The 14,380-nt window shown below is 36.5% G+C and overlaps 1 protein-coding gene across 4 annotated transcripts in view; it reads left to right on the top strand.

The window, feature by feature from the left end:
* The window catches only part of FOXJ3 (forkhead box J3), a 130,557-nt gene that overhangs the window by 112,597 nt on the left and 3,580 nt on the right, over positions 1-14,380 (top strand). For all 4 annotated transcript variants that reach the window (XM_068539658.1, XM_068539656.1, XM_068539657.1 and 1 more), the window contains 3 exons: positions 2,196-2,612; positions 3,657-3,758; positions 4,143-4,334. In XM_068539658.1, the coding sequence (XP_068395759.1) occupies positions 2,196-2,612; positions 3,657-3,758; positions 4,143-4,334 (711 nt within the window). The remainder of the gene's footprint in view (positions 1-2,195; positions 2,613-3,656; positions 3,759-4,142; positions 4,335-14,380) is intronic.

Here is a 14,380-nt window from a genome sequence, read left to right as displayed (position 1 = left end):
TTTTAATCAGAGTCATTTAGTAGGATCAAGGTGTCTCATTGTTGTTCCACCATAGAACGAACACTAGTCAGAAATTGTTGGGAACTCAAACATTGAAGCATTGCTTTGTTTGGCAGATTGACTATTTATACCTCAACTCAGAGGGTTTACCTGTTCACGGCAGTAGACAAAAATCCCTGCCTTTAAAGAGTTTACATTTTAATACATACCATTGTCAGATATTATGAAAGTTAATGTTATATGTAAGTGTTATATATATTGATGAATATCAGTAGTTTGTTTAGGAAGTTGGTTTTCTGGTTAAAGTAAGAGTCATGTGTTTTCTCAAATTTTATATTAAATTTTCTTTCTATAAAAGTACAAAAAACAAAAAACTAAGACTTTGCTAAGAGGATCCAGCTTTGCTGATCATAGTAGAAAAATACTGGCTTTGAAATAACAATGGCGACAATTTCTGAAACCCATAATGCTATTTCATTACACTAATAAAAAAAGAAAAGAAGATTGACAGGAATTCTGGGTTCTAGTCCAGGTTCTACCATAAAGTCAACTGAGTTAACTTCACCTCTTTAGACCTAAGCATTCCCATTGTACAGTGAAGAAGATTAGACTAGATCAGTGCTTTCCAAATTGTTCTCTTTGGAGCTGTTGGGTTTTCTGGAGGTTTCAGAGAGAAGGGTGCAGATGAAGAGGGAGACCTAACAGGTTTCTTTTCATGGCTTCCCAGAAAACAACTTTACATTTATTAGTTTTACATACTGGGCTTCTGAAAGATATTTTGTTTTGTTTTATTTTAAAAACAATTTGGGATTAAAAATGTTGGTAGAGAGTATATCTGGGTGCCCTCTTAAAATGTTAGGACTTTATTGGAAACAGATAATGAAATAACTGCTTTCTTTCATCTTATTGTAGTAACCCTATAGATTCCATATAAATGACATTTTTCCCAGGGTTAAGGCAAGCACTTTTATTAACTCTTCTACCTATAAAACCTTAATTTATTATGTTTTGAGATTATCTTATAATGTACTCTGATATAATTTTACTCCTAATAACAAGTATGAGAATACTTTTATTTTTGTTTAAAATTTTTGATTCTTTTATTGACTGACAGTATGGTATGGGACTTTATTTTCATTTCATTCAAGTAAAACTTTTTTGTGTTTGGTTCAGCAAAACATTATATGTTGTCTTCTGGGATATGAAAATAGTGTAGTTATATAGAACTACATGTTGCAATAAGGTTTGTTAAAGTGAGTGTCTACCTGCAAACCAAACATACATTATTTTTAACATTAAGCACTTCTGGCCTAATCATCATTATCATCATAGCGGCTAATATTTACTGAGCTAAGCCTGCAGCCTGCACTTGTACCATGGCATGTAATCCTCACAACAACTCTACGAAGCAGGTACTATTATCATACCGATTTATAATTGAGGTAATTGTGGCTTGGAGAGGTTAATAATTCTCCAGAGTTACCAAGTGTGTAAATTGTGGTGCAGAGATTTTAATTCCTCTTTTCTGGTGTTAAGAAATATGTAATCTTAACCCCTAAACTGTGTCTGTCTCAAGAATGTTCCATAAGAGTAATGAAAAAGAGCAGTGGAGATGGCTGTTTTGTTTTGCTTGGTCTTAAGGATTCTAGCCATCTTGGACTTAAAGTTTTTGGAGTAGTCAGAGAAAGAGATCAGAAATAACTGGGCTTTATTTCTACCCTCCTCTTTTGTCAAAGGTCTTCAGACCTATAGAGAACCATCCTCAATGTGACCCAACACCTCTCCCACTTTTCCCTTAACATTTTACTCATCTTTCAAGACTCAACCCAGATACTGCCTTTTCAAGGAAGGCTTCTCTGTATTTCAGAGCCTCTTCCTAGGTAAAACGGGGAAGAAGCAGAGTTCCTGTATTCCCTCTGTATACTTTTGCCTTAGTACTTACAGTGTTGGACGTAATCTCCTCAAGTGTCTGTCTCTTCCACTGGACCACGAGCTACTTGAGGGCAGAGAATGATGTTTCTTCTTGGTAGCCCCAGAGCCCAGGGTATGGTGGATACTCTATCAATACTTGTTAAACTGAACCAAAATTGCTTCCTGACAGCATATACCTTTGCTCTGTAAATAATTTTGCAAATGTTTGTCATAAGGTATAACTGAAATCTGACCATCAGTGTTCTTGCTTTGTCTGTTTTCAGGTTTGATGAACATCCCTTCTGAATCTTCCCAGCAGTCCCACACTTCTTGTTCCTATCAGCACTCTCCCGGCAGTACAGTGAGCTCTCACCCACACAGCAACCAAAGCAGCCTGACCAACAGTCATGGCAGTGGCCTCAACACCACGGGCAGTAATTCGGTTGCACAGGTCTCACTGTCCCACCCCCAGATGCACACACAGCCGTCTCCACATCCGTCCCATCGACCGCATGGTTTACCACAGCATCCACAGCGTCCCCAGCACCCAGCACCACACCCGCAGCAACACAGCCAGCTCCAGTCCCCTCACCCCCAGCACCCCTCTCCACACCAGCACGTACAGCACCATCCGAACCATCAGCATCAGACGTTAACACATCAGGCACCCCCTCCGCCACAACAGGTATCCTGTAATTCTGGTAAGTTTTTGTCTTCTGACGTGTGTTTGGCTAACTGTGAATTTGGATCTGTTATCTGGGGCTTATATATATTTTCTACCAATACTCTTCTTATCCATCTTCTTTTGTGTTTCCTTGCTGTAGTCCTAGAGTTGTAAGTCCTTCGGTCTATAGATTCACCTGGATATTGTCTTGATTACAGTTTATGTGGTAACATAGGCAAACTCAGCAACCCTTGCAGGTTTTGGTTTTAACTCTTTTGTTCTTCTGGAAAACAAGTGTTTTTGTGAGCGTTTGAAAGAAGAGTGGAATGCACAGTCTGTCTGCAGTCTATTGTGATTTAGTGTGGTATAGAAGAAAGAGTATAGATTTATGTCTGAAAGACCTGTATTCGAATCTTCATTATGGCTCTTTATGACCTTTGGTGCATTAACTCTTTTGGTCTTATTATTTTGTTAGCTGTAGAACAACACTGGTATACAGTGTTGTTATGAGGATCATATTGAGGTTACAAAGTATGAAATGCCTAGTCTAGTACCTTGCATTTACGTATTCAGTGAATGTTCCCACTTTTTCTTTCTTTGCATATTCCTGCCAAGTATTTCATTTAGAATGATAGATTCATACCCTGATTTTAAAAGAAAAAAAAATGTCTGTTGCTCTTAAGATAGGTCTTGATGGTTTCTGGTGAGATGCTTAACTGACATTGCTCACAGACCAGGCAGTCTCTGCACTGCAGAACTCCAGAGGGTACCATAGACATAGACTACAAGGTGAATGGGGCCTCTTGGAATGGTGCAGAGTACAGCTGGCTTCAAGTCTTGGATTCATCATAGTGGCCTTGCTAAGTCATGCCTCCTCTCTAGGTTCAATTTCTTTTGTTTGTAAAATACAGGGAAATAATAGCTTTCCTGCCTGTCTCACAGAGCAGATTGCCCCAGTGCATGATATAATGGGTTTGAATCCATTTGTAAAACTGGATTGGGATCGGCCAATATCAGGAGTAAGGCCAGCTCAAACTTTCGCTATCCAAGATTTATAATATTGCCAATATTATTTTTATAGGTGTTTCAAATGATTGGTATGCAACACTTGATATGCTAAAAGAAAGCTGTCGAATCGCCAGCAGTGTTAATTGGTCAGATGTAGACCTTTCACAGTTCCAAGGTGAGTATTGGTTCCTTCTCACTTATAACCAAATACACAGATCATGTGTTTTTGAATAGATTTTAAGTCTCTTTTTAGTGGAAATAAGCATCTCCTTATATAGTGTTTCTTTTGCAGTTGGTAGTATGCTTAAAAACAACACTTTGCAAAATTCGTAATTAAGCCTTTCAGCCAGTTGATGTAGCGGAGGTTCACAGACAAGAGTTCTGAAGGAAATCTGGCCACATTTAAAAGAATCAGACTTTGAATAATTTTTAAAATGTCATTCTTCATTGCATGGGCAGAAGATTACCAGTGGAAATTTTGAGGGCTGGAAAAAAGTGCTGTTTTCTTTGCAGTGTTTGCAGAACCATGCTAACTGTATTTCTAATGCTTTCCTCATAGGTTTGATGGAGAGTATGAGACAGGCAGATCTCAAGAACTGGTCTTTAGATCAGGTTCAATTTGCTGATCTCTGTTCTTCTCTTAATCAGTTCTTTACACAAACTGGCCTTATCCACTCACAGAGTAATGTTCAGCAGAATGTCTGTCATGGTGCCATGCATCCAACAAAACCTTCCCAACACATTGGAACAGGTATGGATTTAATTATCTTCTTGATTTTCTCTTTTTCTCATTCATATGAAATTCAGTAACTGTCTGGGGCAACTTGATATGTTGTTAATGATAGCAGTGATGCATTTATATCTTTTTATTTCTAAGAAATGAATGAAATCAAGTAATTTTTTAAAGATATATCTTAGAAAAATTGAGATAAAAGAGACTATGTTTTTCTGTCATGATTTACATGATTATTTTATTGTTTATAATTGACTTTCCTTTGTGAACTTTAACCTTTCAAGTTACCAAACAAGAGTTAAATGTCTTAAAGATATGTACATTTTAATTTTAATAAGAACATAGTTATGAGATGTTACCAATTTAAATTTGTATAGACTTGCAATGAAAATCAACACATCTTTATATATCTTCTAAGAATGTTAAAAAAAATTAAAGTTCAGAGTGTATATGAAGAGTATACATAATGGTAGTCTCATTTATGTTTTGCTCTGGACTCAAAATTTGTGCTTTGTATTTTTTCATCTCACTCTCTTCCTTTATTTTTTTACCCTTGTAGCCATCTCGTTTACTCTGATTGCAGAGCCTACAATTTTCTCAAGTTTACATTCTGTGTTTAATATCCAAGTTCTTTCTCTCTTCATTTTAATTTCTTGATGCCTTTATCTCCACGTTGACTTCTTTTCTGTACATTGTCTTGTTTTTAGAGTTGATGCTAAAAAGCTCTCTTTTCTATCCTGAGTGGCTTCCTTCAGTCATTATCCTAAATTATTTCACATACTTGGTCTTTCTAAGTTCTCAAGATCCCTAGTCCTTTTTGTGAAATCTTCATTTGTGAAATCTTCTTTTGATACAAAAGAAATCTTCCATCTTTGCTTCTTCCACTTGAATAGCTTACCTAACTTGAAAGTCTCAGTGGTTGTGTGATTTTGGTGACTTATTCATTTCATAAATCATATTCATAGAAGAGCCTCATTCAATGCCTGGCATATATAGGAGGTACTTAGTATTAACTGAATTTATTGAATGCCCTCTATATGCCAGATACTAAGCCACTAAACTCTTTTTTTTAATAACTCTTAAGCTTCTCTCTCTCTCTCTCCTTTTGTCACTTCTTTTTTGGTTCCTGTTAAAATAAATTTCAAAAAATTTATTTTTATTGTGGTAAAATACACATAACATAAAATTCACTGTCCCAATCATCCTTAAGTGTGCAGTTCAGTGGTATTTAAATACATTCATAATGTCATAATGTTGTGCAATTATCAACACCATCCATCTCCATAACTCTTTTCATTTTTGTAAAGCAGATACTCTGTACTTATTCAACAAGACCTCTCCACCCATTTCATCCCTTCCCCAGCCCGTGGCAACCAACATTCTACTTTTTGTGTCTTGAGTTTTAACTATTCTAAGTACTTCATATAAGTGGAATCATACAGTGTTTGTCTTTTTGTGGCTGTCACTTAGCATAATGTCTTCAAGGTTCATCCATATTGTAGCATATGTTAGAATTTTCTTCATTTTTAAGGCTGAATGTACGTATAAGGCTATTTTTAAGGCTATTGTATATATAATATATACCACATTTTGCTTAACCATTCATCTGTTAATGAACACTTGGGTTGCTGCCATGTTTCAGCTATTGTGAATAATGTTGCTGTGAGCATGAGTGTACAGATCTTTTCAAGACCCTGCTTTCAGTTATTTTGGGTATATACTCAGAAGTGGAATTGCTAGATCTTACGGCAATTCTATGTTTCATTTTTTTGAGGAACCATCATACTGTTTTTCGCAGCAGCTGTACCATTTTACATTTCCACTAACAGTCATAAGGGTTCCATTTTCTCTGTATCCTCACCAACATTTGTTATTTTCTTTTCTTATTTTTGAATAGTAGCTATTCCAGTGGAATCTCATTGTAGTTTTGATTTGCATTCACTGATGGTTAATGATGTTGAGCATCTTTTCATCTTCTTATTGGCAGTTTTTATATCTTTTTTGAGAAATGTCCTTCGCCCATTTCTTGATTGGGTTTTTGTTGCTGCTGAGTTTTAGGAATTCTCTATGTTTCTGGGTATTAACTCCTTACCAGATATATGATTTGTAAATATTTTCTCCCATTCTTTTGTTTTCTTTTTTACTGTGTTGTTAGTGTCTTTTTTTTCTTCTTCTTTTATTGTGTATGCCTTTGGTGTAGTATCCAAGAAATCATTATGGAATTCAATGTCATGAAGCTCTTGCCCTCTGTTTTCTTCTAAGAGTTTTAAAGTTTTAGGTCTTACATGTAAGTCTGACCCATTTTGAGTGAATTTTTGTATATGGTGTTATATAAGGGTCCAATTTCTTTTGTGTGTGGATATCCAATTTTCCTATTACCATTTCTTTTTTTTTTTTTATTACCATTTCTTGAAAGACTGTCTTTTCCCCATTGAATGGTGTTGACACCTTGTCAAAAATCATTTTGACTATATATGTGTGTATTGCTGGGTTCTCTATTCTGTTCCATTGGTCTTATGCCAGTACACTGTCTGACTGTAGTAGCTTTGTAGTAAGTTTTGAAATCAGTAAGTGTGAGTCTTCCAGCTTTGCTGTTCTTTTTCAGGATAGTTTTGGCTATTCACAGTCCCATGAGCTTCCATATGAATTTTAGGATGGGATTTTCTATTTCTGCCAAAAAAAGTCATTGAGATTTTTGATATGGATTACATTGAATCTGTAGATTGCTTTGACATCTTAACGATATTGTCTTGCAGTCCATGAACATGAGATGCATTTCTATTTATTTACGTCTTCTTTAATTCCTTCAGCAATGTTTTTTAGTTTTCATTGTACAAGTTTTTCATCTCTGTAATTAATGTATTCCTCAGTAGTTTATTCTTTTTGATCTCACTGAAAAATGGAATTGTTTTTGTAATTTCCTTTTCATATTGTTCATTGTTTGTATATAGAAATGTGACTGAATTTTGCATGTTGACTTTGTATCCTACTACTTTGCTGAATTCATTTATTCTAACAGTTTTTCTGTGTGTAGTCTTGAGGGATTTTTATGTATGAGATTATATCTGTGAACAGAGATAAATTTACTTCTCCCTTTTTAGCTTGGATGCATTTTATTTCTCTTTCTTGCCTAATTGCTCTGCCTAGAACTTCCAGTACTATGTTGAATAGAAGTGGTGAAAATGGACATCTTTGCTTTGTTCCTGATCTTAGAGGAAAAGCTTTCAGTCTTTCACCACTGAATATGATGTTCACTATGGGATTTTTCATACGTGGCTTTTGTTATGTTGAAGTAGTTTCCTTCTACTCCTAATTTGTTGAGTGTTTTTATCATGAAAGGTGTTGACTTTTGTCAAATACTTTTTCTGTGTCAGTTGAGATGATCATGTGGGTTTTTGCCCCCTTCATTCTGTTAATGTGGTATATTACACTGGTCAGTTTTCATATGTTGAACTGTTCTTGTATTCCAGGAATAAATCTCACTTGGTCGTGCATGGTGTGCATAATCCTTCTATTATGTTATTGAATTCATTTTGCTATTGTCTTGAGAATTTTTGCATCAAGGTTCATAAGGGATATTGGTCTGTAGTTTTAGTTCTTCTTTAAATGTTTGGTAGAATTCACCTGTGAAGCCATCAGATCCAGGGATTTTCTTTGTACAGGAAATTTTTGATTAAGTATTCAGTCTTCTTACTCGTTATAGGTCTATTCAGATTTTGTCTTTCTTCATGATTCAGTCTGTGTTGATATTGTGTTTCTAGGAATTTGTCTGTTTCATCTAAGTTGTCCAGTTTGTTGGTTTACAGTTGTTCAAAGAACTCTCTTATCCTTTTTATTTCTGTAGAATCAATAGTAATGTCACCACTTTCAATTCTCATTTTAGTAATTTGAGTCGTTTTTTTTTTAGTCCATTTAGTTAAAGGTTTGTCAACTTTGTTGATTTTTTTTCAAAGAACCAACTTTTGGTGTTAAAGATTTTTCTCTAATGTTTTTCTGTTCTCTATTTCGTTTATCTCTGCTCTAATCTTCATTATTTCTTCCTTTCTGTTAGCTTTGGGTTTTGTTTCTTCTTCTTTTTTAGGTCTGTTTTTTAATGTAAGTCTTTATAGCTATAAATTTCCCCCTTAACACTGCTTTTGCTGTTTCCTGTAAGCTTTGGTATGTTGTATTTTTGTTTTCCTTCATCTCTAAGTATGTTCTTATTCCCCTTGTAATTTCTGCTTTAATCCATTGGTTAAGTGTGTGTTGTTTAATTTCCACAAATCTGATAATTTTCCATTTTTACTTCTGTTTTTGATTTCTAACTTCATCCTGCTGTGGTCAGAGAAGATACTTTGTATGGTACCTATCATTTAAAATCTATTGAGACTTGATTTGTAGCCTAACATATGGTCTGTTCTGGAAAATGTCCCATGTGCACTTGAGAAGAATGTGTATGCTGTTGTTGTTGGGTAGAATGTTCTATATATGCTTGTTAGATCAGGTTGATTTATTGTGTTAAATCCTCTGTTTGCTTATCTTCTGTCTGGTTATTCTACCCATTATTGAGATAATGGGTCTTTAAGTCTCCAACTGTAATTGTAGAGCTGTTTATTTCTCCTTTCAGTTCTGTCAGTTTTTGCTTCGTATGTTTTGCAGTATGTTATTAGGTGCATAAATGTTTGTAATTGTTCTGTCTTCTTGCTGTATTGCACCTCTTGTTGATATATAATGTCCTTCTTTACAAGAAGTAAGACTTCACAAGACATCTCTTGTAACATTTTTTGATTTAAAGTCTATTTCGTCTCATATTAGTACAACAATCCCTGTTCTCTGGTTACTATTTGCATGGAATATCTTTTTTCATCCTTTCACTTTCAATCTGTTTGTGTCTTTGGATCTCACGTGAGTCTTCTATAGTCAGCATATGGTTGGATCATGTGTTCTTATCCATTCTGCCAATTCTGTCTTTTGATTAGAGGGTTTAATCCATTTATATTTAAAAGAATTACTGGTAAGGAGTGACTTCTGTGTTTTGCTATTTCTTTGCTATGCCTTGTAGCTTTTTTGTCCCTTATTTCCTGCATTACTGTCTTCTTTTGTGTTTAGTTGATTTTTTGTAGTGAAATGTTTAAATTCCTTTCTCCTTTCTTCTTGTGTATATTCTGTAGCTCTTTGTGGTTACCTTGGGGATTGCATTTAACATCCTAAAGTTACAACACTGTAATTTGAATTTATACCAATGTAACTTCTATAACATACAAAAACTCTGCTCCTTTTCGGCTCCACCTCCACCTCTTTTGGTTGTTGATGTCTCAAACTTACATTTTTCTACATTGTGTGGCCCAAAACATAGACTAATAATTATTTCAAATTCATTAATCTCTTAAATCATGTAGAAAACAATATGTGAAGTTACAAGCCAAAGTTACAATAATATGAGCTTTTATACTAATAGTTTTTAGAAAACATTTTAGCCTCTTAAATCATGTATAGAACAAAAAGTGGAGTTAAAAATCATTGTTATGATAATGCTATCTCTATAATTGCCCATGTATTTACCTTCATTGAGATCTTTACTTTTTTCATATGGCTTTGTGTTACTGTGTAGTGTCCTTTCATTTCTTCCTGCAGGACTCTCTTGAGCATTATCTTCCGGGGCAGGTCTAACAGTAACAAACTCTCTTAGCTTTTATTTATCTGGGAATGTTTTAATTTCTCTCTCACTCTTGAAAGGACACTTTTACCAGGTATAGGATTCTTTGTTGACACTTTCCTTTTAGCACTTTGAATAGATTGGCCCACTACCTCTGGCTGTAAAATTTCTGATGAGAAGTCTGCTTATAATCTTATTGAGGATCCCTTATATGTGACAAGTCACTTCTCTCTTGCTGCTTTCAGGATTCTCTCTGTATCTTTGAAAATGTGATTATAATGTGTCTTGGTGTGGGTCCCATTGACTTCATCTTACCTGGAGTTCGCTGAGCTTCTTGGATGTTTATATTCCTGTCTTTCATCAAATTTGGGAAGTTTTCAGCTCTTATTTGTTCAGATATTCTTTCGGCCCCCTCTTCTCTCTCTTCTCCTAGGACTCCCACAATGCATAATTGGTCTGCTTGATAGTGTCTCATAGGTCCCTTAGGCGCTGTTTACTTTTCTTCAGTCTTTTTCCTTTCTGTTAATCAGCCTGGATAATTTCCATTGTCCTATCCTATCTTCACATTTGCTGATTCTTTCTTCTGCCTGCTCTTCTTTGAGTCCCTTAAGTGAATTTTTAATTTCAGTTATTGTAATTTTCAGTTCCAGAATTTCTTTTTGGTTTCTTTTTATGTTTTCTGTCTCTTTGTTGATATTTCATTGTGTTCATGCATTGCTTTCTTAATTTTCTCCACATCTTCCTTTAGTCTTTGAACATCTGTAAAGTTGTTTTAAAATCTTTGTGTAGTAGATCTGCCTTTAGGATTTTTTTCAAGGACAGTTTCTGTGGATTTGTTTTTGCTTTGAATGGGCCATACTTTCCTGTTTATTTTTATGCCTTGTGATTTTGTTGTTGTTGTTGTTGAAAACCATACACTTGACTCTGTTAATGTGATACCTGTGGAAATCAGATTCTTCCTCTTCCCAAGGGTTTGCAGGATTTTGTTACTGGTTTTGTTTTTTTGATTGTTACAGGCTATCCTTGTGCTGAGGATCAACTTAAGGTTTAAACTTAAGATCTTTTCAGGTTTTCTCTGAGCCTGTGCTTTTTCTTTTGGCATGGGTGGTCACTTTCTAACTTTCCCTGGATATGCAGTTGTTTTTCAGTATCCTAGTCTTTAATGTCTGGCTCCCAGAGGGGAAAAAAGAAAAGAAAGAGGGGAAAGGGGACAGCAGCCCTTTAAATCTCCTGGAAATCAGTTCAGCCAGAGGAGAGGAGCTTGCAGTGTTGTGGGGAGATGCAGCAATAATGGCCACCCTCCTTTTTGTCTGCACCTCTGTAATCAGAAGCAACAATCAGTGCTCAGAGCACAGACCCCCAGTATTTGGTGGACAGTACCCTTTTTCCTACACTGGCTCCTGTAGGGTTTGTATAAGCTGTTCCAGCTGCTTGCCATGGGGGCAGGAGTGAGGGGATAGGTAGCTATGTCTGTGCTAAGAGCTGAAATCCACCAAAATTAACTGCAATTTGCCAACCAAGCCTTCTTCTGCAAGTTGTGAACCTTCTATAGAAAGTCCAGAGTTGCAAACTAGTTATGTTAGATTTTACCCATGCAATTTTATCTAGATTCTTGTTCCACCATCTTCCCAGAATTCTCCCTATCTTCATGTTTAAGTATCAAGATCTTTATGATTTGGCATGTATTTTTACTTATTTGTCTTCTTCCATTCCATCTTTTTAATCTATTCTTCTACGTGGACAGCTTATCTTTGGTCCTCTGATAGGTTCTAAGCCTGTAATTTGTCCCTTTCAGGATACATCACTTACTTTTCTAGCTTGCTTGAAGTCCTAGACCAGGTGTACCATACTTTGTCCATTGTCTCTTGGTTCTCCTCTCTTCCTTTCTTTCCCTGTTCAACCAAAATTGTCCCTTCTAAGTGCTGCCACATTCTCTTTTCCAAATCACCTTAAACCATTTCAGTCAACCTTAAAAGTACTAAGTGAATTTGAGTAGTTTATATGTACATCAATATGCATGTGTGTTTGGGGGTGAGCCCCTGTGTTGCTCAGATTGTTGCCTTCAGATCAGGGAATTCTAGGAAAGACAGGTAGAAGAAGATGTGGGTCAGTCTTAAGAGAAGGCCATTTCAGAAGGCCATTGTACATGCTAGCCAGTAGCTGTCCTTTCTGCAATTTCAAAGCTGTATGGTGAAACAAGACTTTCTTCAATTTTGTGGCCTAAATTTCTAAGAAAGGTCCAAAAGTACCTTTTGATTTTGGAACTGGGTACTCTTGGTCATGGAAAAAGCACTTTCCATCTGCTGCTGTCCTCTGTCAGAGTGGCCAGACATCTCTTCTAGATTCTCTCTAGGCTGAGATCCTGGGTTATTTCCCTAAAGCCCTTTGTTAGTAGACTTCTGTGGTCATCTCTACTTGATCCTTGACCTTGATTATTTGGTTCTGGTTTTTATGATTCTCTTGATTTTTTCTGCCATCTTTCCCTTTTATTGCCAGCACTTCCTTTCCCTCTAGGGTCCCCCCAACTCCTTCTTGATTCTCAGTGCTACTCCATTCATAGCCTGGCAGATGCAGAAGACCTATAGTTTTCCCTCAGTGTTTATTTGTCTCCCAATTTCCTTCCCCTTTAGTCTTTTCCTTCTGAGTCAAAAGAACTTTAACGAGCCCTGGCCTGCCAAGCCATGTTGACCTTTGTCAACACTTTGTGTGATCAGCTCTGGTGTTAAGTATCTATCACCTCATGCCTGCTGATGTCTATTCACAGACATTCAGGGTTTTTGTTTTTGTTTTTGTTTTTTAATTAAAATTTTTAAAAAATTTTTTGGCTGCATTGGATCTTTGTTGCTGCACACTGGCTTTTTCTAGTTGCAGTGAGTGGGGGCTACTCTTCGTTGCAGTGCGTGGGCTTCTCATTTTGGTGGCTTCTCTTGTTGCGGAGCACAGGCTCTGGGCGCGTGGGCTTCAGTAGTTTTGGCACGTGGGCTCAGTAGCTGTGGCTCGCGGTCTAATCCAGTAGGTGAGGAAATGAGACGAGAGAAAATGACAAAGAACCAGGAACAGAACCCAAGAGTTCTGACTTCCAGCCACTGCCTCCCAAGATAACATGCCTTTTTATAGTAAAGTTTAAAATCAGAAGTGATCTCTCTGACCAGTTTACCATACTGAAGATTTAGGAAGAAAAGAAGAGAAAAGTTATACTAATAAAATTATACTAAGTTACAGCTCTAGTATATTTTTGCAGGAGAAAAAATGTGATCGCCTTCATGTTCGTGGCTGATGTACCTTTTAAAGGCTGCATCCGGCTAGAGGGGCTGCCCTCCTCTGAGTAATATGGTCATTCACTTACCAATGACTTCCCAGCCTCCATCCTGCATAATCTTAGCTCTCTTTCTACTTATCCTTAACAACTCAAGTCATAAGACAAAACCTAATTTTTATTGGAGATTAATCTGTTTTTATATATTTTTTTTTTCATTTCTCTTTTTTTGGCTTAGTAATTCTTACCTTAAAGGAGGAGACAGTCTGACTTTCCAGTGGCAGGTGGAAACTTGTGAGCAGCCAAATATAGTGTGCCCTACCATGAATATAAAACGAAGATTTTTCTTCCCTTTCTAATTTCTTCTGGGAAAATGATTGCTGTTTTCTAGTTTGATTAACAGCATTCCTAGAATGCAATTATAGTTTGTGTGAAACATTAGAATACCTTAGGGAAATAGCCTTTCCAGAATTCTGGATGTTTCATATAATATAAACCAGTGTTATGGTGGTTCTTCCCCAGGAGTTGTTGTGGGAGGTTGCATGATTTTTCCTCCCCTCCCTTTCTATTTTGCATTAGGATGCAATGTAATTGACATTCTGGAGTTATTATACTTGATGGCTGCTGTCAGTGAAAGCATATTAACTTAAGAACCTTCTGAAATGCTGTTTAAATGAGATCTGTGTTTCCCATCTACACATCTTCTAAATAATATGTTTTTAATCACCTTTGATATAGCTCTTTTACTTTATGCAAATCTTTCCTGTCACTTTGTGCCTCCAGTCACTTTGTTAATCAGCTAGGGCACACTTAGGTCTGCTTTAAGGATGAGAAAATCAGGGCAATAGAGACAACCATTACTGGAAAGAGCCCATGAGTTAGGAGAACTGAATTCTAGCCCTAGGCCCTGTCAAACTGATGTGTCTTTGGGCAAGTCTTCTCAGCCTTCTGAGCCTCTGTTGCCTCATCCATAAAATGGGGGTAATCCCTGTCTTGCCTTCACTGTGGGTCTAGGGGGAGACTCAGATGAAGTAATGGGATATGAAAATGCTCTTGAACTATAATGAGGTATGTAACAACAACAGACATAACTTTCCTACGAGCTTCCAGAGAGTTAGAGGCAGTGCCAGAATTAGTACCAGTGTACTCACACCCAGCCTGGCACCATGTTTG

This window comes from Eschrichtius robustus, chromosome 3 (genome assembly GCF_028021215.1).
Source record: "Eschrichtius robustus isolate mEscRob2 chromosome 3, mEscRob2.pri, whole genome shotgun sequence".
Taxonomy (NCBI): domain Eukaryota; kingdom Metazoa; phylum Chordata; class Mammalia; order Artiodactyla; family Eschrichtiidae; genus Eschrichtius; species Eschrichtius robustus.
Note: the sequence above shows the minus strand (reverse complement) of the source record. Positions and strands in the feature narration are given on the sequence as shown.